At 38.4% G+C, this 24,781-nt stretch overlaps 1 protein-coding gene across 1 annotated transcript in view; it reads left to right on the top strand.

Annotated features, from left to right (window-relative positions):
- Positions 1-348: 348 nt before the first annotated feature.
- LOC124619854 (60S ribosomal protein L9) overlaps positions 349-24,781 on the top strand; it is a 28,884-nt gene continuing 4,451 nt past the window's right edge. Inside the window, exons 1-4 of the mRNA XM_047146466.1 lie at positions 349-495; positions 746-884; positions 18,896-19,009; positions 19,107-19,320. Of these exons, the coding sequence (XP_047002422.1) occupies positions 747-884; positions 18,896-19,009; positions 19,107-19,320 (466 nt within the window). The 5' untranslated portion in view covers positions 349-495; position 746. The remainder of the gene's footprint in view (positions 496-745; positions 885-18,895; positions 19,010-19,106; positions 19,321-24,781) is intronic.

The raw sequence follows: 24,781 nt of genomic DNA, 5'->3' as shown, positions 1-24,781 counted from the left end.
ACTATAATGTCAGATACAAGAACTATTCAGAACTCAAATTAATTGTGCTTGCGAATATAATTTTGTTGCAAGATAAACTATCAATCACCGGTGCAAAATAATAACTGAGATTAAAATATACTCAAAAATAATACTCAAAACATCGCCAGGTACACAAGTTTGTCCACACATCGCACACGGCAAAAACAAACACAACCAATCATGAGAGCCATATTAATTTTATCAAAGAAATAATAGAACATGTAATGTTAGACAGTGGCTACAACCAACACACGTATTTAAAGGCAATCGTGGATGCACTATTTTTATGCAACATTATTTTATTAAATTCTAATTTTTGTATAACTACTGTCCATCAAATTAAAATTAAGTACTGTCGATATAAAACTTTCATATGTTGTCTAACCCGATACGTTGTGAACAACAATCTTTGGCGGTCAAAGAGGTTCGAGGTTTCTTTCTTCCGGTCGGGGTGGCAGAAGCGTGATTAGAGAGGTAATGTTGTTAAATGTTATATCTGTTTAAATCTAATTAATAGTCGAAAACCGGTGTTGTACATAGTGTGAATATTCCTTAAAATAGTGTTTAGCTTCATTTGAGAATTTTCTAGGTGAAGTAAATATTTCATATTGCAATTGTGATGCTCTACGTATGGAACCAAACTTAAATTTTCTTTGTTTATATTGATTTTTTTCTGAAATTTTTCGACGTATTATTTGCTTAGTGTTGTTTTTTCTACTGTCAGGATGAAGACAATAGTAACGAATCAAACTGTTAAAATCCCCGACGGGTGCAGCGTGAAGGTTAAGTCACGCCTGGTCACCGTCAAGGGACCCCGCGGCGTGCTGAAGAGGTCGTTCAAGCATTTAGCATTGGATATTCGTGTAAGTAGTAACAAATTGTGATAATTACAATTCGAAAACATTATATTTACGTTTAGAAACTATGTGGAAGGTTTTTGTTCGACTCTGCCTTGAACATTAATTTCACAGAACTCACCGAACCCCTTAACATGCGCGCCTGAACAGATACGTGTATTCAACAGGAATTTGTTTAGGATAGTGCTCTCGGAATACCTTCTTGGTGAAAGGTAGTTCGGTGCTTACCACGCCAGTTGGTTCACAGAAAAAATTGTTTAATGTTGTCCTTTCAATGGTATGTTTACCTTGTGTAAACCCACATCTTACTGTCATTTGACTGTGAAAATTAGAAGTCGACGACAATTATCACTCATGCATTTATCGCTGTATGACAATCTTTTCACGACTTCTTCGTGCATTATGATCTCCAGCTATACACACCCATGTTGCTTCTGTATGTTATTTCTTATCTGCACACTTTCCATTAATGGCTTTGACCATTCCCTTACATTGTGAAATCCAACAAAGTAATCCCTTGATTCACTAACCATATATTATGTACCAACATATCCCACCCAGTTAAACTTTAGTTTGGTCATTATTGTTCTTCCAGTCCAGTCTGTCATCGAATTTGCATTCCTGTCTTCTTTAGTAATTTGCAACAAGCATCTCCATTGCTTGCTGAGCAACTTCAAGTTTTGTAATAGCTTCAAAATTAAAAGTCCATTTCTAATGTCAGTCAAAACACACACAAATTCTAAACTTTTGTCCAGGCACTGTGGAAATTGTTTGGGAAACTCTACTCTACCACAAGTGTCCCCATTTTTACTCTTTTGTTTCTTCTCCTGTAAAGTGATTGATTGCTGTAACTCGAAAACTTGACAGCTGGATCCATAACTAGTAAATTTCTATAGTTTTCGTTCTAGTGTGTGGCTAAAGTTTGCAATTGGCTGCTCATACGCAGATGTTGGCAACACCTATGCATGTATGATAAAGATCAAATGAGTAAGCATGTTACTACTTTTGACAATAAATACTTCACCCATCAACCCCCCCCCCCCCAGCCCTTTGGGGGGGGGGGAGGAATCATATGAAACATTGATTCACATTTTAGCTATTCTGCCATCTTAGATTTCACCCCACAGTGTTTCGCAAAGTTGTTAATAAATTCAATGCTACTGCCAGATTTGCTCTGTTAAGTTATTCCTTTTATTTTTGTAAACAACAAGCAAACAGTTCAAAATCATAATGCAAATGTGATTCAAAAATATAGCTATACTGTGTCTAGTCACACTCTTTTTATCCTGTTTTCAATATTTTGCTCGTGCTGCTTATAAAGCATTTTGTAATTACATCTACATGATTACTCTGCTATTCACATTTATGTGCTTTGCAGAGGGTTCATCGAACCACAATCATACTATCTCTCTACCATTCCACTCCCGAACAGCGCGCGGGAAAAACGAACACCTAAACCTTTTGCGAGCTCTGATTTCTCCTATTTCACTTTAATGATCGTTCCTACCTATGTAGGTGGGCTCAACAAAATATTTTCGCATTCTGAAGAGAAAGTTGGTGACTGAAATTTCGTAAATAGATCTCGCCGCGACAAAAAATGTCTTTGCTTTAATGACTTCCATCCCAACTCGCGTATCATATCTGCCACACTCTCTCCCCTATTACGTGATAATACAAAATGAGCTGCCCTTTTTTGCACCCTTTTGATGTCCTCCGTCAGTCCCACCTGGTAAGGATCCCACACTGTGCAGCAATATTCTAACAGAGGACGAACGAGTGTAGTGTAAGCTGTCTCTTTAGTGGACTTGTTGCATCTTCTAAGTGTCCTGCCAATGAAACACATCCTTTGGCTCACCTTCCCCACAATATTATGTATGTGGTCTTTCCAACTGAAGTTGTTCGTAATTTTAACACCCAGGTACTTAGTTGAATTGACAGCCTTGAGAATTGTACTATTTGTCGAGTAATCGAATTCCTCAGGATTTCTTTTGGAACTCATGTGGATCACCTCACACTTTTTGTTATTTAGTGTCAACTGCCACCTGCCATACCATACAGCAATCTTTTCTAAATCGCTTTGCAACTGATACTGGTCTTCGGATGACCTTACTAGACAGTAAATTACAGCATTATCTGCGAACAACCTAAGAGAACTGCTCTGATTGTCACCCAGGTCATTTATATAGATCAGGAACAGCAGAGGTCCCAGGATACTTCCCTGGGGAACACCAGATATCACTTCAGTTTTACTCGATGATTTGCTGTCTATTACTACGAACTGCGACCTTCCTGACAGGAAATCACGAATCCAGTCGCACAACTGCGACGATACCCCATAGGCCCGCAGCTTGATTAGAAGTCGCTTGTGAGGAACGGTGTCAAAGGCTTTCTGGAAATCTAGAAATACAGAATCAACTTGAGATCCCCTGTTGATAGCAGCCATTACTTCGTGTGAATAAAGAGCTAGCTGCGTTGCACAAGGACAATGTTTTCTGAAACCGTGCTGATTACGTATCAATATCAATAGATCGTTCCCTTCGAGGTGATTAATGTTTGAATACAGTATATGCTCCGAAACCGTACTGCAAACCAACGCCAACGATATAGGTCTGTAGTTCGATGGATTACTCCTTCTACCCTTCTTAATCACTGGTGCGGCCTACGTAATTTTCCAATCTGTAGGTACAGATCTATTGGTGAGCGAGCGGTTGTATATGATTGCTAAGTAGGGAGCTATTGTATCAGCGCAATCTGAAAGGAACCTAATCGGTATACAATCTAGACCTGCAGACTTGCCCGTATCAAGCAATTTGAGTTGCTTCGCAACCCCTAAGGTATCTACTTCCAAGAAATTCGTGCTAGCAGCTGTTCGTGTTTCAAATTCTGGAATATTCCATTTGTCTTCCCTGGTGAAGGAATTTCGGAAAACTGCGTTCAATAACTCCGCTTTAGCGGCACAGTCATCGGTAACAGTACCATCGGCACTGCGCAGCGAAGGTATTGACTGCGTCTTGCCGCTTGTGTACCTTACATACAACATTTGGATTAAAGGATTGTACTCACTTGAAAGTAGAAGCATTGAGCTGTTGATAGACACAGCTTTAGGAGTTATCCTTTGATGAGCTTGTGCTGCGTCTGTGTTTCACTCTAGCTCATCAAAGGATAACTTCCGGAGGTAGCAAGTTTTCTTTCTTTTGTCTGTCCTTATTGACAACTCACACTTCTGCTTTTTGGTGAATGGTCTTATTTAATCCAATAGCATTTACATTTTACAAACACGTTCCTACATTTATAATGGATTTAGGAATTTCCCACTATCCTAAAATCTAATAGAAGCTGCAGGAATAATATATGATATCTTCATATCAGCTATGTAAGATTTGTTGATCGATAAGACATTTCTAATGGGGGTTATTATTATGCAAAAATATATCTTGTGTGCTACAGTTCTGATAATTACAGTTTCGTAATATTTTATTTGTGTGAAATCCTCACGACTGACAATTACACAGGGAAAAAATTTCATGCTATAATAACTAAAAAGGTGTCTGGCAGTTGTCACATGGAATGGTGCAAATATAATGTGTGGGGTAATTTTCAGACAGCAAACATTTGTGTCGAGTCACGTGCATGTTTATAGTGTCTTTCACTTTTTGCTAGTCAAATTCCCCATTAGGTCATACATCATCTTCTGGCATAATTGGCTTCCTTCCAGCTATGCTGCCACTAGTCTTTTGAAATAAGAAAATTAAAAAGTTCTCCTTTAGTCCAAATTCCCAGGGAACGCTTGTGATTGTTACGCTGGAATTTTCATTCACTTCTGTTGTTGCTCTTAGTAGCTGGTTCTCAGACTAACCTTGTTCGATGAGTGTTTTCTGTAGCCTTCTTGTTTGATGAGTGTTTTCTGCAGGTTCGTAACTCTACAGAAAATTTAGTTGCTGTCACTGCAGTGGTACCATGGAAATTTAAATTAATTTCTGCCCACAAGTGGATAGGGAGGAATGATACATTAGAGTCATTGACTTTGACCCGTGATACAGGAAAGATGCAATGAACATCGTAAACATTATGGCAGCTATAATGTGATGTTATTTTGCGATTTTTTTCAAACAGGCTAAGGTGCTAATCAGTTCTATCACCACAAGAGTGGTTCCCCCCCACCTTCATGCGTTTTGCCAACTCACAGCCAAACTGTTACCTTCCAGTGTAACCTATACCTTGGGCTAAGCTAGAGAGCAGTGTGTCACTACAACCAGTCTTTTAAAGCAGTTTAAAGGTGGTGTTCCAGTGGAAACTTATCGAAATAAATTTTGTGTTACTGGTAACAGCAGCACCTAGTGCATTGTCAATAGGGCATGGGACTTCTTGCTAAGTTATAACAACTCAGGAACCAAATAAGGCTGTAAAATAATTATTATTTTATAGTGACAATCTATTTATTACATTATAAATTTAGATTCACACATGGCTTTCCCGAGTTAACTGTGAAGATACTTCAACATATGCCGTGGCTTGCTCAAACAAGATTATGAATAATTTGTTTAATTATACCTTCATTTTACAAATACATTAATGTTACTTATTAAACCACAATGTAGCTGCTAATTGTTGATGTTGTGGTCATCTGTCCGAAGGCTGTTTTGATGCAGCTGCCCACGCTAACCTATTCTGTGCAAGACTCTTCATCTCTGAGTAACTACTGCAACCTGCATCATTGTGAATCTTCATACTGTATTTATCTCTTGGTTTTCTTCTACTACCCCCCACACTTGCCTCCAGTACTAAATTGGTGGCCCCTTGATGCCTCAGAATGTACCCTACCAACGGAACCCTTCTTCTAGTCAGGTTGTGCTGCAAATTTCTCTTCTCCCAATTCTTTTCAACACCACCTCATTAGCCAAGTGATCTTCCCATCTAATATTGAGCATGCTTCTGTAGCACATTTCAAAAGCTTCTATTCTCTTCTTGTCTAAACTGTGTATCGTCCATGTTTCACTTCCATACATGGCTACTCTCCATGCAAATTCTTTCAGAAAGGAGTTCCTGGCACTTAAATCTATACTTGATGTTAACAAATTTCTCTTCATCAGAAAAGCTTTTCTTGCCATTGCCAGTGTACATTCTATAGCCTCCCTACTTTGACCATCATCAGTTATTTTGCTTCCCAAATAGCAGAACTCATCTGCTACTTTCTCTCTCATTTCGTAATCTTATTCCTTCCCCATCACCTGCTTTAATTTGACTACATCCCATTATCCTCGTTTAGTTTTTGTTGATGTTCTTCTTATATCCTCTTTTCAAGACACTGTCTATTCCGTTCAACTGCACTCCCAAGTCCTTTGCTGTCTCTGACACAATTACAAAGGCATTGGCAAATCTTAAAGTTTTTATTTGTCCTTCCTAGACTTAAATTCCTCCTCCAACTTTTTCTTCCATTTCTGAATAACATCGAGGATACGCTACAAGCCTCTCTCTCTTCTCAACCATTCCTTCCCTTTCTTGCCCCTCAACTCTTTCAACTCTTGTGACTGCCATTTGGTTTCTGTACAAATTGTAAATAGCCTTTTTCCCCCTGTATTTTACCCCTGCCACCTCCAGAATTTGAAAGAGATTATTCTAGTCAACATTGTCAAAAGCTTTCTCTAAGTCTACAAATGCTTGAAACATAAGTTTGCCTTTCCTGAATCTAGCTTCTAAGATAAGTCGTAGGGTCAGTATTGCCTCATGTGTTCCAATATTTCTACGGAATCCAAACTGATCTTCCCTGAGGCCGGCTTTTACCAGTTTTTCCATTCTTCTGTAAAGGATTCGTGTTAGTATTTTGCAGCTGTGACTTATGAAGCTGATAGTTCAGCAATTTTCACACCTGTCAGCACCTGCTTTCTTTGTAATTGGAATTATTATATTTATTTTGAAGTCTGAGTGTATTTCACCTGTCTCATATGTCTTGCTCATCAGATGGAAGAGTTTTGTCATGCCTGGCTCTCCCAAGGCTATCAGTAACTCTTAGCGGAATATTGTCTACGCCTGGGGCCTTGTTTAGAGTTAAGTCTTTCAGCACGTTGTCAAATTCTTCATGCAGTATCATATCTCCCTTCTCATCTTCCTCTGCGTACTCTTCCATTTCCATAATATTGCCTCAAAGTACATGTCCCTTGTGTAGGCCTTCTATATAGCTCCACTTTTCTGCTTTCCCTTCTTTGGTTAGGACTGGTTTTCCATCTACGCTCTTGAAATTCTCATAGGTAGTTCTCTGTTTTCCAAAGATCTCTTTCATTCTCCTGGAGGTGGCATCTACCTTACACACTAGCCTATGCTTCTACATCCTTTCATATGTCCTCTAGCCATTCCTGCTTAGCTATTTTGCACTTCCTATCAATCTCAATTTTTAGACCTCTGTATTCCCTTTCACCTGGTTCATTTATTGCATTTTATATTTTCTCCTTTCATCAATTAAATTCAATTTGTCTTGTCACCCAAACATTTCTCCTAGCCCTCATCTTTTTACCTATTTGACAATCTGCTGCCTTCACTATTTCAGCTCTCAGAGCTATCCATTCTTCTACTACATTCTTATCCCCTATTCTTGTCCATCATTCCCTAATGCTCCCACTAAAACTCTCTACTACTTCTGGTTCTTTCAGTTTATCCAGGTCCTACCTCTTTAAATTCCCGCATTTTTGCAGTTTCTTCCATTGTAATCTGCAGTTCATAACCAATAAATTGTGGTCAGAGTCTACATCTGCCCCCTGGAAAGGTCTTACATTTAAAACCTTGTTCCGAAACCTCTGTCTTACCATTATATAATCAGTCTGAAACATTCCGGTGTCTCCAGTACTCTTCCATATATACAACCTTCTTTCATTGTTCTTAAACCAAGTGTAGCTATGATTAAATGAAGCTCTGTGCAGAACTCAAATCAGGTGGCTTCCTCTTTCATTCCTTTCCCCCAATCCATATTCACCTACTACTTTTCCTTCTCTTCCTTTTCCTACTATCGAATTCCAGTCGCCCATGACTATTAAATTTTTGTCTCCCTTAGCTGTCTGAACAATTTCTTTTATCTCTTCATACATTTCCTCAATCTCTTGACCTGTGGGGCTAGGTGGCATATTAATTTGTACTGCCATGGTGTGTGTGGACTTCATGTCTACTATGGTTACAATAATGCGTTCACTGTGCTGTTCATAGTGGCTTTTCTGCATTCCTATTTTTGTATTTCTAACCCTGTATTCACCTGACCGGAAGTCCTGTTGCTCCTGCCACTAAACTTAACTTATTCCCACAATATCTCAATTTAACCTATCCATTTCCCTTTTAAGTTTTCGAGCCTACCTGGCCAATTAAGGGATCTGACACACTACACTCTGATCCGTAGAATGCCTTTTCTGTTTCTTCTGATAACGATGTCCTGAGTAGTCCCTGCCCAGAGTTCCCAATGGGTGACTATTTTATCTCTGGAATATTTTACCCAAGAGGATGCAGGCATCATTTAATCATATAGTAGAGCTGCATGCCCGTGGGAAAAATTACGGCTGTAGTTTCCCCTTGCTTTCCGTCTGCCCTCTCAACAGATACACCTCCATTGCGGTTGCATCTATGGTTCAGCTATCTGTATCGCTGAGGCACGCAAGCCTTCCCACCAATGGAAAGGTCCGTGGTTCGTGAGGAGTCTGAAGTTATGTACTGCAGTTTCCTTTCAAATTGTGTTGTCTCAAACAGTACTGACAGATTACTGTTGTAACATGTTCTTTTCCAGTGTAATGCAAGGCTTTTCATGGCTCTTTATTGGCTAATCTGTATGTTCTTCCAATGTCAGTTGCAGAATTTAATTTACTAAGTATGAGGTTTTTCATTGCTTGATACTTCCAACAAGGAGTCCTGGGGACTGCTATGACTATAAAATCTTTTTGACAAGCTCCTTTTTGTATTCTGCACATGCTCATCATTTTTTACATATAAGTGATTGCTGGCGTACATCCTTACTCTGCTTAAACAGTTGAAAGGAAGTTAATATCTGATCATGTTGTCCTTCCACAGTTAATACAAATGTCAAGGAAGCCACTTTGACTTATATTTTATGGGCAATTATTAATCCACTTGTTTCATTTGCAAGAATGTCTTCAGGTAACAGTGTCACAAATGTGCCAGTATAATGATTTAAAATGCTTAAGCCTCCAATTGATTTTTTAACTGCACATGTTGGAATACAGAAAGTTTATTCTTCCACTCTGTTGACCATGATTGGTACTCGTCGTATTCCCAAATGTGCCTTTCAACTTTCTTTTGGGAAATTTGGAATTTTAAATCATGACACTGCAACTTTTCTATCCACATGAGCTGCTGTAAATTAAATATTACGTAACATGAAAAATGCATACTATACATTACATTACTTATGTTAATGGTTTATGTCATAGCTTAGTAAAAATATAAAATCATAAAGCAAAGTGTACTTACTTTGTGCTCAATGTCAATTAACAGTTGTTTTATGAACCAGCTTGCAACAAAGTGCAGTTGGCAACTGGAATGCAGTAAAATAAAATTTATTTCCATGTGTTCTCTATGGAATACCATCATGAAATGTGGTTCACATGTTAACAAATAGTGTATGACTAACTTACATTTTTTAAAACAAAAAAGGCAGATTTGGAAATTTTCAAAATTAAGTGTTTTGGTTTGGGAAAATTTAGCATTTTAATGAATTTTGTCAAGCAGCACATGTTTTAAAGCCTATAATAAACTGACTAAAATTGTATTAATTTCAGGCATATATGTCAGACTTTTGAGAAGTCCATTTTAAGGTTTTGAAATGTGGCAAAAATCACATAGTTTTGGCAACTAAAATAATAACTTGTAAATAAAATGCCCAGAACTCTTTAATTTTGGATTTCATCTTATTTTGATGGGTTGACTAAAATGACAAAATATTACAAAGTTCTAAACTGTCAAGGTTCAGGCTTACAATGTAGGAAAAGATAGATTGCTACTTGCCATTCTTTTATTGCTCGATTTCATGTGGAACGACTCACAGCATTTCAGGGTAGGCAGAAGCAAATTTTAGAAGTGAGGTAGGATAGTAAACAATTTATATATATTTTTAAAATTATGAAAAGAAAACAAATGCAAAGTAATTATTTATTTGTGTAATGATATATAGAAAACTAGTTTATATTTTTACTTAAGGTTACATCATGTGATGAATTTCATTGCAGTTTCTTATGGGTGCAAGTAAATGTGATATTCTGTGCAGAAGACTGTTACTCTTACACTTTTGCAGTCTGTAGTACTCTACAACAGTGTGTCAGTGGTGTTCTACAACAGTGAGATCGGTAACCAACAACTTATGGTACGTGAATTTCTCATGGGTTCCCGTTTGGTTGGCTTGGGGTGGGGCATTGGGAATTATTTGTTGGAGGACAAAATGCATTTACATCATCTTCACTGTACACTTATATCTGCATGCTGCAGTTATTCTGATACCTTGCTCGTGCACCTTTTTACACCATTGTCTGTGTTCGTTACTTCGAACAGTGCAGTCCTACCTGAATTAAGTCCATACAGCAATATCCATGTGTCTGCAACTGTGCAGATCACACTTAAGTGCTTGACAGAGTAAAGGAAAACATAAATAAAGTGCATAACACTATGTGGACTATTCCCTTCCTAGTTATTGCAGGTTGTCTTTGTGCTGCAGTGATGTGGTAAAACAAGTCAGCATCTTAAACCTGAAATAGGTTAGTGCTACTCACCACATAGGTGGTGTTGAGTGACAGGTAAGAACATTGTAAGAAGACTGCTTAATATTATAAGCTGTTCCAGCCCTTCAAATGTAGGAAGAAAACACGCGTGCGCACACACCCACACACACACACACACACACACACACACAGCACACCCATGTGCGGCCATTGACATCATTGGATGCTAAGTCCATTGCGCCCAGATGACTGGCCGTGTGTGTGTGTGTGTGTGTGTGTGTGTGTGTGTGTGTGTGTGTGTGTGTGTGTGTTTGTTGGTATCTTCTTTGATAAACATTTCCATTGTCTCATAGGCATTTTTTGCCTCCTATTGATCAAGGACTTCATGTTTGTTGCCATACTGTTTAGCATCAGAAACCAGTTCATTTCCTGGTATGAACAGGTCACTTGCACCCTGAGTCATCTTCCTCGCTTCATTGTCAGGCTGAAGGCAAACTGTCGTTTGAATTCTGTCACATGAACATGGTTCCAGTTGTCCTAAAACCTAGTTCAGCCTCGGCAGTGAAATAGCTCGGTGGAAGTAAACTTGCAGCTTTGTCTGTAGAAAGTCATAACTTTCCAGTAGGGTGTCACATTTTCCCTTGTCCATAAAGTAATTTAATGGCAGTCCTTCTGTTGAGATACGAATGAAGGTCTTTAGACAGCCTGGATTTTACTGCCTCACCATAAACTGTCTGCAATGGGACAGCCTGTTTTTTATATTTTATTTGTTTGTTTACTCTCCCTTGCCCCCCATGAACCATGGACCTTGCCGTTGGTGGGGAGGCTTGCGTGCCTCAGCGATACAGATGGCCGTACCGTAGGTGCAACCACAACGGAGGGGTATCTGTTGAGAGGCCAGACAAACATGTGGTTCCTGAAGAGGGGCAGCAGCCTTTTCAGTAGTTGCAGGGGCAACAGTCTGGATGATTGACTGATCTGGCCTTGTAACATTAACCAAAACGGCCTTGCTGTGCTGGTACTGCGAATGGCTGAAAGCAAGGGGAAACTACAGCCGTAATTTTTTCCGAGGACATGCAGCTTTATTGTATGATTAAATGATGATGGAGTCCTCTTGGGTAAAATATTCCGGAGGTAAAATAGTCCCCCATTCGGATCTCCGGGCGGGGACTACTCAAGAGAACGTCATTATCAGGAGAAAGAAAACTGGCATTCTACGGATCGGAGCGTGGAATGTCAGATCCCTTAATCGGGCAGGTAGGTTAGAAAATTTAAAAAGGGAAATGGATAGGTTAAAGTTAGATATAGTGGGAATTAGTGAAGTTCGGTGGCAGGAGGAACAAGACTTTTGGTCAGGTGATTACAGGGTTATAAATACAAAATCAAATAGGGGTAATGCAGGAGTAGGTTTAATAATGAATAAAAAAATAGGAGTGCGGGTTAGCTACTACAAACAGCATAGTGAACGCATTATTGTGGCCAAGATAGATACGAAGCCCACACCTACTACAGTAGTACAAGTTTATATGCCAACTAGCTCTGCAGATGATGATGAAATAGATGAAATGTATGACGAGATAAAAGAAATTATTCAGGGAGTGAAGGGAGACGAAAATTTAGTAGTCATGGGTGACTGGAATTCGACAGTAGGAAAAGGGAGAGAAGGAAACATAGTAGGTGAATATGGATTGGGGGGAAGGAATGAGAGAGGAAGCCGCCTTGTAGAATTTTGCACAGAGCATAACTTAATCATAGCTAACACTTGGTTCAAGAATCATAAAAGGAGGTTGTATACCTGGAAGAATCCTGGAGATACTAAAAGATATCAGATAGATTATATAATGGTAAGACAGAGATTTAGGAACCAGGTTTTAAATTGTAAGACATTTCCAGGGGCAGATATGGATTCTGACCACAATCTATTGGTTATGAACTGCAGATTGAAACTGAAGAAACTGCAAAAAGGTGGGAATTTAAGAAGATGGGACCTGGATAAACTGAAAGAACCAGAGGTTGTAGAGAGTTTCAGGGAGAGCATAAGGGAACAATTGACAGGAATGGGGGAAAGAAATACAGTAGAAGAAGAATGGGTAGCTCTGAGGGATGCAGTAGTGAAGGCAGCAGATGATCAAGTAGGTAAAAAGACGAGGGCTAATAGAAATCCTTGGGTAACAGAAGAAATATTGAATTTAATTGATGAATGGAGAAAATATAAAAATGCAGTAAATGAAGCAGGCAAAAAGGGATACAAACATCTCAAAAATGAGATCGACAGGAAGTGCAAAATGGCTAAGCAGGGATGGCTAGAGGACAAATGTAAGGATGTAGAGGCTTATCTCACTAGGGGTAAGATAGATACTGCCTACAGGAAAATTAAAGAGACCTTTGGAGAGAAGAGAACCACTTGTACGAATATCAAGAGCTCAGATAGAAACCCAGTTCTAAGCAAAGAAGGGAAAGCAGAAAGGTGGAAGGAGTATATAGAGGGTCTATACAAGGGCGATGTACTTGAGGACAATATTATGGAAATGGAAGAGGATGTAGATGAAGACTAAATGGGAGATAAGATACTGCGTGAAGAGTTTGACAGAGCACTGAAAGACCTGAGTCGAAACAAGGCCCCGGGAGTAGACAACATTCCATTAGAACTACTGATGGCCTCGGGAGAGCCAGTCATGACAAAACTCTACCATCTGGTGAGCACGATGTATGAGACAGGCGAAATACCCTCAGACTTCAAGAAGAATATAATAATTCCAATCCCAAAGAAAGCAGGTGTTGACAGATGTGAAAATTACCGAACTATCAGTTTAATAAGTCACAGCTGCAAAATACTGATGCGAATTCTTTACAGACGAATGGAAAAACTGGTAGAAGCCGACCTCGGGGAAGATCAGTTTGGATTCCATAGAAATGTTGGAACGCGTGAGGCAATACTGACCTTACGACTTATCTTAGAAGAAAGATTAAGAAAAGGCAAACCTACGTTTCTAACATTTGTAGACTTAGAGAAAGCTTTTGACAATGTTAACTGGAATACTGTCTTTCAAATTCTGAAGGTGGCAGGGGTAAAATACAGGGAGCGAAAGGCTATTTACAACTTGTACAGAAACCAGATGGCAGTTATGAGTCGAGGGACATGAAAGGGAAGCAGTGGTTGGGAAAGGAGTGAGACAGGGTTGTAGCCTTTCCCCGATGTTATTCAATCTGTATATTGAGCAAGCAGTAAAGGAAACAAAAGAAAAATTCGGAGTAGGTATTAAAATTCATGGAGAAGAAGTAAAAACTTTGAGGTTCGCCGATGACATTGTAATTCTGTCAGAGACAGCAAAGGACTTGGAAGAGCAGTTGAACGGAATGGACAGTGTCTTGAAAGGAGGATATAAGATGAACATCAACAAAAGCAAAACGAGGATAATGGAATGTAGTCAAATTAAGTCGGGTGATGCTGAGGGAATTAGATTAGGAAATGAGACACTTAGAGTAGTAAAGGAGTTTTGCTATTTAGGGAGTAAAATAACCGATGATGGTCGAAGCAGAGAGGATATAAAATGTAGACTGGCAATGGCAAGGAAAGCGTTTCTCAAGAAGAGAAACTTGTTAACATCGAATATAGATTTAAGTGTCAGGAAGTCATTTCTGAAAGTATTTGTATGGAGTGTAGCCATGTATGGAAGTGAAACATGGACGATAACTAGTTTGGACAAGAAGAGAATAGAAGCTTTCGAAATGTGGTGCTACAGAAGAATGCTGAAGATTAGATGGGTAGATCACGTAACTAATGAGGAGGTATTGAGTAGGATTGGGGAGAAGAGGAGTTTGTGGCACAACTTGACTAGAAGAAGGGATCGGTTGGTAGGACATGTTTTGAGGCATCAAGGGATCACAAATTTAGCATCGGAGGGCACCGTGGAGGGTAAAAATCATAGAGGGAGACCAAGAGATGAATACACTAAGCAGATTCAGAAGGATGTAGGATGCAGTAGGTACTGGGAGATGAAGAAGCTTGCACAGGATAGAGTAGCATGGAGAGCTGCATCAAACCAGTCTCAGGACTGAAGACAACAACAACAACTCTCCCTTGGACCATTCAGTACAACAGTGTCAGGCATGTCATATGCAGTACAGAAATAAAAAAAGAATACTCATATAAAACATAAACAGAGTAAGTTAGGATTAGGTGAGGATAAAGCAGGAAGTCTGAAAATTAGAGTAGTCCTTAGTCTCCGAACCTCTCAATCCTCAGATGTGGAGTGTACATGTAAAAACTTGTCACTTTAACTTATATGATTAGGCACATCACTTTCAACAGTTGTTTTCCATGTGTTCATATGAAAAAAAAATTTCTTGGCGTTTTAGTAAATATATTGTATCTACTACCCAGAGCACCTACATTCTACAGTAGCCAAGATATGTCACTTTCCATTTGTAATAAAAAAAGAAATGCTTTATTTTTCAGTTGTTGTTTTTAAAGACCTTGCAGTATGTATGAATGGCAGTTGTTCGTACATGTGATGTATTTTAGAAAGTAATGGCATTGTTAATTGTTTTTGCCTTGCTGAACAGCTTCTACAAAACCTGTGGCAAGTGACAGAGTCTAAAATGCATATTTGTGTGGCAAGGAGGATTATTTTATCATTGTGGCAGAAGTAATTGTGGATCAGTTTACATTTGACGTGTCATTTGATGACAGATGTACTGTTCCTAGGGTTGAACAAAGATCGTATTAGCGTAATCACTTGATACCGTATTTATGTGAGTATAAGACATCCCCCTATTCTTTAAAAGCCCCCCTGAGAAAAATTTATTTTTAACATGTTTTTACTGATCAAATGTACAAACTTTTGTTGGTGTAAGGTATCTGCCTAAAAAGTTACCATTACACCTATGTTCTAAACTTATACCATTTATTGGTCGTCTGCATCTTGATAATACAAGGAGAAATAAAATAAACAAAAAGAAATTATGTATATTAATTTTTATCTTCACTTTTATTTAGCCTGTGTTGTTCGAGAGACCATTATTTTTTATTATCGTCCTAAAGGAGAACTGTGAAACTTATATCTTCATTGTCACAAATATTTGGCCTCTTCTTTCAAACACAGTGGATTTTACTTCTATACTGATGTGACTGTAAAAACATAGTGTTTGCCCACTGTTCTCTCGTTGGCTGTGTAGAACCAGCTGCTGACACACCCCCTTTTGTTTGCGCCGTACCTCATGGTGAGCATCGACAACATTACTGCACGACACACATAAGTATGCCACTGGCCCCAATGTAGACTTTCTGCATCTCCTGCAGTATTGCATATTATTGTTGAGTATTGGGCCAGTTTTAAAGTCTATTCTATTCTGAGTACAAATGGATTCAGGCAATTGGCAGTTTATTTCAGCTAAGCTCATGTCACTGTTTCCCCTCCAAGCCTTCCATAGTGCTGTGCTTGAGCAACAGTGAACTACAGATAGCTATATCTTCTAGGGTGTAGGTCATGTGTACCAACAGCGACAATACATAAATAAAAGATTGCAATCACAATTCAGTCCAATGCTTGAACTTTCGCTCAACTCGCGATCTATAGCCGCCTGTTGGTACTATCTTCACAGGGGTTTTTTCCGCTGTAATTTATTCTTGCAATAACTATTGCAGTCAGCTTACTGTCATTTGTTTTGTTTTTTAGACATTTAATTCTGGATTAATTTTCTTTCTCATTTCATATGGATATCACTATCTTGCACTAAAGCTGGTCAAGTTTTCTCCCCAGCAGTGTACTGTGTGAACAACTGAATTTTCATTTGCAGTGCACTTTTTAAATCATTAGTTTCTCATAACCAAATATAAAACTGACTTGGGTTCAGAATCATGTAGTGGTTTTTGAAGGAAAAGATTTTCGCCTTTGAATGTTACCTTTACCTAGAAAGCAGCATAGATGTGTGTTTATGGTATCCATACATGTATGAGAACTTTTATTGCAAAACTTCAATTCAACAGAAGTTTATGAGTTGACAGAATTTAATGCTGTTCCATCCTGTGTTTCACAAAGTACCCATTTTTTTAAAAGCATAACATTAGACAGTTCTTGTACGTAGTTCACAGTTTCTCATGTATCCATCCATTGCACTAGTGCCCTGAGTCAAATGTCACGTGACTGACTGAGCAAGGTCGATACTGTATCGAGCACTTCTGTGTATTCTGAAATCTCGAGCTTATTTGAACGAATGTATTGTTTTCTGAGCTCTGCCCTTTGGAACTCTTCAAAATAAACTTGTACGAAACCTCAATGGCCAATGCTTTATCTGTAAATGCAAGACAAAAACACTGTGAAAACATATATCATCATGTGATCCTGTATTTTTCTAGTGACAAATTTGGGGGAAAACCTCATCTTGTAATCGGGTAAATACAGTATTTCCTAAAGTTATGGTCAAAATTGAATTACTTCTCCAGCACACAAAAGGAGCTCAGCTTCTGGCACTAAGGGAAAAATACTCGTGTTGCTGATGAGGAAATCATTGTTCTTGGATTAATGTTATAGTTACTGACACTCAGGAATAATGTAATGTACCAAAACTGATTCCAAAGTACTGCTGAAAACTAACAAATGCAAAAACTTTTTAAAAAAGATGTACAAATCTGCTGTATTGTGTACAGCAACCCCCCAACACACACACACACACACACACACACACAAATAACAGTGGAAATTGCTACGTTCGATTAATGTTCGGGTATTAAGTCTTTTGCCAAAATAGCATTGAATTTTTTGATAGTACATGTATAAACACACAGACTGCAAGAATATTGGCATTGCTTTGTTGTTCTTCCACTGCAGATGATGTGGAAACAGCTGTCTTTGATAACTGGCATCACAGAATACTGGAACTCGCTGCAGTGGTGACTGACACCCTACAGAGGAAGAGCAAGCCGTTGCCAGTACTTTGGCTCTAAATAGGTTTTGTATGCAAACAAAAATTTCCAGTTTTGTGTTATATGACACAGAATCTGAAGAGGGTGTATTCTTCATGGTACTGAAATGAATCTTTGGCTTTTTCTCAACAGCTGCCAACACAAATTCGGTTCAGATTTTTGCCCGAAGCTTCATAACACTTATTCCACAATTTTATGTATATATAAAATGCCATGCAAAGAGTCCTTTGTGGTGTATACAGTTCTGAAATCAGATTGTTAATTTTTTATTTTTTTATGCAATGTCTTGCACAATATGAAGGTGAATTTGGTAAGCCTGTAGTTCCATTTCATGTGAATTGGAACACTTGCATCATTGTTCCAGATTTGGAGAATCTTCATTCTCTGCAGGACACCTGTTAACAATACAGCAAATGAGTTGTGTTGCTTTTTTGTTGATTTATCTTTTACTTTCTTATAACCTAATAGCTTTATACACCTTATCTGGAATTACTTGCAGCATGTCATTTTCATCTTTTGTCAATCTGTACAGACATTCAAAGAAATCTTAGACTCTTTGTACTGTGGTCTGTGCTGGTTAATGACCCATATCATCTACTGAAATGTGGTGTCTAGCCAAAAAGTTTTTCTTCTTCGTCATATTTTTTCCCGTATTTTCATTGTGCCATGCGTTATCACTCTGTTGAAGGCCTATCCTAATAGTTCAGTTCAAGCTGTTCCACAGTGTTCTTATGTTTTACCCTGTTGTTGTTGCCTATTCTTTCGTATTTTCTTCATTCTAGGTGCATCTTTTCTTCAATCATTTGTCCCAGCCACACTTTTTTTTTCTTTTTGCGTGATTAACTTCTTAATTTTCAAAGATACTGGACTTCATGCTTAATCAAACCTTTCTGTGAAGAGCACTCACAGTTAAATGTAAATCAATTTAGACAAATTGGACAAAACACCAGGTTCCCCTCAAAAAATCACTGATACAAAAGATTTTAAAAATACTATATTTTTATTATGAGAATATTTTATAGGGTGGTTTTGACACAACAGTGTTAAACCCTTTAGAGTACATATTTATGGCCGGCCGGAGTGGCCGTGCGGTTCTAGGCGCTACAGTCTGGAACCGAGCAACCGCTACGGTCGCAGGTTCGAATCCTGCCTCGGGCATGGATGTGTGTGATGTCCTTAGGTTAGTTAGGTTTAATTAGTTCTAAGTTCTAGGCGACTGATGACCTCAGGAGTTAAGTCGCATAGTGCTCAGAGCCATTTGAACATATTTATACCTGCTGCGCCATTGCCAAGCGGTGTATATACCTTAAGTTTCTGCTAAGTGTGGTTAGTCACAACAAATCAACTGTGTTTTGGTAAATTCAATGCACAAGTCATTATTTTTTTCACAGATGGTGAACCCAAAACTTCTCAAAGTAGAAAAATGGTTTGGCACCAAGAAAGAGCTTGCTGCTGTGCGTACTGTGTGCTCGCACATTGAAAACATGTTAAAAGGTGTAACAAAGGTAAGAAATGCCTCTTCATTCATTTTCAATTTGGTGACATGTTAACTCTGATTAGTTTTAAGCTTGTGTTTTGCTTATTCTCACATTTGTTTTTCAGGGTTTCCTCTACAAAATGAGGGCAGTATATGCTCACTTCCCTATTAACTGTGTAACAACTGAGAACAACACAGTTATTGAAGTTCGTAACTTTTTGGGAGAGAAATACATTCGTAGGGTGAAAATGGCCCCAGGTGTTACTGTGACAAACTCGGCAAAGCAAAAAGATGAGTTGATAGTTGAAGGAAACAGCATTGAAGATGTTTCCCGATCAGGTAATTATTGCTGTGGCATTTTCTCATTGTAGGTAGGGTAAGTCTTCCATTTCTCACTGTGTAGAATATGTAACCTATTTTCTAGTATTGGTTTTCATATTTTGTTCTGCCTTTCAACTTCTGTGAGATTGTTCTTTCATGCTTTTTAATATTGTTTGATATAGATAGAGTGAAATAATTTAATGACTGTCAATTGATAGTGGCAGGAATGGCATTGCCAGCTGGCACGTAACATGTCATGTGCCACCAGAGATTGCAGTTTCCTTGGCCATTAGTGTAGACACTGACATATTCAAAAGTAAATAACTGGCATTGGATGAATATAACTCTCAGATATTTAGCTTGTAAGTTATATTTCATTGTAAATAAGATTGCAAGGTAAATGCAGAATTGTAATACACGAGTGATCTTGGAATATTTTGGTACACATTGTGTTTTTAATCATGCACTATAGAAAAATACATGTTGGGAAGGGGACAAAATGTAATTCGTACCAGCATGTTAAATTACAACAGTTACTTATAGCTTATCTCAAATTTCAACCTCTCACTGGTGGTTCCAGTAAGTTATCTTAGGTATCTAAATGTTGTTGACGGTATTGTATTTGAAACCTTAATAGTTCTAATCCAAGGTGGTGGTATATTGCTGATATCAAAACTGCATTACTTCAATTTCTAGCCAGTTTGTGCAAAAACATAGGCAACCCTTTTCATGACAAGTGTAAATTTTTTGTGAATGGTGACACGTGGGCATTTCTGGTCCACCACCCCAATTCATTCACATTCTGTTGTTGTGACTGTCCAAAATGTGACATTCTGAACTTTCAAATGTGTAACTACAAATGTAAGAGTGGTATAGGAACATTTACACCTGTGTTTGTTCCAACAGTTTTATTGAAAACTCATTTCAACATAATTATATGAAACAGATGTAAACTGTCACAACTTTTCTTGGATTATAATGAAAATAAAAAAAAAACTTTCTTGTCCTTGAACAATCGGGGAAAATCAATCCTTATTTCTACAATGAATATAGCACATGACAAAAAAGACTCAGTACTTGAGGGGGGAAAGTGACTGCAGGAGGAACCTACTTGTATCCTTCAACAATAATTATTTTTCTACTTAGTCTTCCAAAATGAGAAAACTCAAACTAGGAAATTAGGATACACTTTGGTATAACAAAGTAGTAGTTAAGAATTGGTTATCATCAGTCTCCGAGTAGTTGTACCTGACTAGAAATTTTCATCACGAAAGTAAACGCAGATTAGTGGCAAGAGGTAGTATAACATTTAGTTTATACAAAATAGCAAAATACCATAACATTGAAAATAATGCTCCATGCATTGCAGACTGGCAAACATACATCATTATCTACCTCATCCACCCAATTATATTTTTTTATGGCAAGAAGTGCAGATTTTATTTGAACATTGCACACAAACAGGCTCTCAGCAATCGACAGATTTATTAGTTGTCTTCCTGCACTGATGACAAAGATGACAGTATTTTCTTTTCTCCAGCTTATCATCCATCGGAATGGTTGAGGTGGGAATCTCAGTTTTTGGTATTTTACACATCCAAGATTTGACATCATTATTCATTGAAGTATTTGCTAGTGTTGCTCTCTTGTGTGGTTCTGCAAGCTGCATCCCAGATGTGTGATAAGTTCCCTTGGGATGCCAACAAAACTTTTGTGGACAGTATGGAAGCTTATCGTGGCAGTGTTTAGTATTCCACTAAATTCACAAAGATGCCATCTCTCATCCTTTTGTTGTGTTTAGTAAATTGTGCATTTGTGATTCAGTGTGTCAACGCCTCGTTGGTAGCATTGTAAAAAAAGTTGCATTCAGATTTACCATTTTCATTAATTCCTTTACAATGATGCGTAGATGATACAGTGTTCAAAACCTTGTTGCTTTTCACTTTTGAGGAAAACGAGGAACTTTTTCCATCTGGGGAGAATCCATAACGTGAATCATTGAGGCGTTGTTTTTTGGTGGTGGTGGTAAAGCCCTTTTATTTTTCTGCGTGGTACTTAAGTAGATCAACCCTCTTTTACCAAGCTCATTCCCAGCCTTGACTGAACAAACCAGTGTCACCTGTCACTTTTCGGTTGCTGCCCTGAATTGGGGCTGTTATGAGAAAAGCTCAAATTTGGACCTGTTATGTTTTTTCTGCTTCTCTATGGATTTTGCCATCCTATCCTATTCCTGCGTATACATAGGTATTGAACATTTAGCTGGCATCAGCGTCAGCTAAGTTAATCATCTTTATGCCATAATTTACTGCTTTGTTTGGCATATGTACATGAGATCTGCATAATGCCCTGAAAGCAAATAGGGTTTGTCACAGTGGTTCAATCACTAACTACTTGCTCCTTCTGGCTGTGTGCCACGAACGTAGCATAAATTTCTGAAGTAGGAGCAGCAGGGTCACATTTAAGTCTCTCTGTTGCAGCAGCGTCATCAGGTCGTAGTGCTTATTTTATAGCTGCAAAGCGACAAAAAGACGTGGCAGCGTGAAAAATAGGACACATTTTACACCCAATGCAAAAGAAAGACTGGTAGTTTTCATGATTAAATTTGTATTCTGCGATCAGTAACAATAGCGCAATGAACACGTCCACTTTGTCCTTTGTTATATTGTAGTAGTTCCATATGTTGGGCAAACTAACATGTGACTTCGTTTCGTGTATTGATTGCCAAATCTCTCTTGTTCTCTCTCCATCAGTGAACAGTTTTCAAAAGTCCCAACACAGGAGGTTGTCCGTTGATTTTCATTGTCATCTTCATGAAACATACTTCTATCATTGTCAATATCGTCATAGAGGTTCAGTGAGCATTGCCAAAATGTTCACCAAAATCTGCTTCATCAACTCGAGGTATTTTCCTCACTGGACACGGTCTTTACCTCTATGTGATTACTCTGCTATTCACAATAAAGTGCCTGGCAGAGCGTTCAATGAACCACCTTCAAGCTGTCTCTCTACCACTCTCAAACGGCACGCAGGAAGAACGAGCACTTAAATTTTTCTGTGCAAGCCCTGATTTCCCTTATTTTTATCATGATGATCATTTGTCCGTATGTAGATGGGTGCCAACAGAATGTTTTCACAATCGGAGGAGAATAGTGGTGGTTGAAATTTCATGAGAAGAGCCTGTGGCAAAGAAAAACCTTTGTTTTAATGATTGCCACTCTAATTGACGTATCATGTCTGTGGTACTATATCCTGTTTCACAATAATACAAAACAAGCTGCCCTTCTTTGAACTTTTTCGATGTCATCCATCAGTCCCACCTGATGCGCATCCCACATTGCACAGCAATACTCCAGAATATGGTGGTCAGGTGTGGTGTAAGCACTCTCTTTAGTAGACCTCTTGAACGTACTAAGTGTTCTGCCAATGAATCACAGTCCTTGGTTGGCCCTACCCACATCATTATCTATGTGATCGTTCCAATTCAGGTTATTTGTAATTCTAATGCCTAAGTATTTAGTTGAATTTACAGTCTTCAGATTTGTGTGACTTGTAACATAATCGATATTTTGTGGATTTTTTTAGTACTCCTGTGAATAACTTCACACTATTCTTTTTTCAGGGTCAATTGCCACTTTTTGCACCATAGAGATATCATTTCTAAATCATTTTGCAATTCATTTTGGTCATATGATGACTTTACAAGATAGTAAATCACAGCATTATCTACAAACAATCTAAGAGAGCTACACAGATTATCTCCTATGTCATTAATATAGACCAGGAACAATAGAGGGCGGGAACACTTCCTTGTGGAATGCCGGTTATTATTTATGTTCTACTCAATGACTTTTCATCTATTACTACGAACTCTGACCTTTCTGACAGGAAATCACAAATCCAGTCGCACAATTGAGGTGATATTCCATAGGCACGCAGTTTGGTTAGAAGACACTTGTGAGGAGCGGTGTTGAAAGCCTTCTGGAAATCTAAAGATATCAATTTGACATCCCCTGTTGATAGCACTCATTACTTCATGAGTATAAATACATAGTTGTGTTTCACAAGAACAACATTTTCTGAACTGTGTCCGTAAATTGTTTTCTTTGAGGTACTTCATAATGTTCAAACACAGTATGTCCCAAAAACCTACTGCAAATCAGTGTTCGTGATATGGGCCTGTAATTGAGCGGATTACTCCTACTTCCCTTTTTGGGTATTGGTGTGCCTTGAGCAATTTTCCAGTCTTCTGATACAGATATTTCTGTGAGTGAGCAGTTTTATATAATTGCTAAATATGGAGCTATTGTATCAGCATACTCTGAAAGGAACCTGACTGGTATACAATCGGGACTGGAGGCCTTGCCTTTATTAAGTGGTTTAACAGGGTGTATACGACCCGGGACAGCTGGGAGATCTGAGAAAAATCTGGGAATTTTTCCATCCGGGATAAAACCGGGAAAAACCCAGGAATCATTTAGAAATCCGGGAATTTTTCATTGTTTTAGTTTTTAGTTAAATTTTTGTGATTTTTGACTGGTAAGAACCAATACTGTAACAAAGGATATTATTGTATCCCGCTACTGCAGCAACAAAACATGAACGGGAGAAGAAAAACGAAAATAAAACTTAAGTTGCAAAGGAAATGCGCCGTATACAACAACAAAACAGTGCTCATACAAGTGTCTGCCAACAGTAAAGTGTGTCAAAGGCTCTAGGAACACTATGCAATGCTTTATAACAACAAATTGCCTCCAATGAGCGTGACGTGACAACTGTTTAAATTAGATTCGTTTGAGCAGTTGCGGGCGGGCTCTTGCGCATGCGCAGTTTAGTCGCATATAAGTAGTACCTTCTCCTGCTTCTGGTTACGGAAGTGTGGCTTGGCACCACTACTTAACATTGCCCCGGCTCGGAAATATCGTAGATCCGGGGCTGATGCACAGAGCAGTCAGAGTTGTAGTGGGGAGGTGGGTTGTCTCCACATGACCTGTGTTTACATTCAGTGATTTTGTTGTTTCCTCTTCGTTTATTGCTCTCACGTTAAATGATAACGAAACAGATTTTTGTGGCGGGGAGCTATCAAATGAATTAAAATGCGTTCGCATAATTATGGCAGGCTAAAATATGTTAATAGTTTCAGATTTTATTTCCAGCGTTGACAGTCGAGCATTAATCGCCTTACAGAACAATGAAGTTATTTTTGCTGGTTTGCTAAAGAGATTTGGCGTTTATTAATACTTTGTACTGAGACACTCAGTTTTTTTAATTTCACACTATTGGCTAGTTTCAACTGTTTGCTGCATTTCAAGCGCACGTATGGCATTATGCTATAATAAAGAACCAAACATTAGTACTGGTACTCCAAGAAAATTTACATACGGATGTGCATTTTAAGCCGAATTATGCACTTTAGTATGGTTCACGAAATCCAGACGCTCTTGAAGTATCCTTTCGTGTGTTGTTTCTTTTATAACATAAT

Source organism: Schistocerca americana, chromosome 6, assembly GCF_021461395.2.
Source record: "Schistocerca americana isolate TAMUIC-IGC-003095 chromosome 6, iqSchAmer2.1, whole genome shotgun sequence".
Classification (NCBI taxonomy): domain Eukaryota; kingdom Metazoa; phylum Arthropoda; class Insecta; order Orthoptera; family Acrididae; genus Schistocerca; species Schistocerca americana.
The sequence above is the reverse complement of the archived record's forward strand: the minus strand, read 5'-3'. Positions and strand labels throughout refer to the sequence as shown.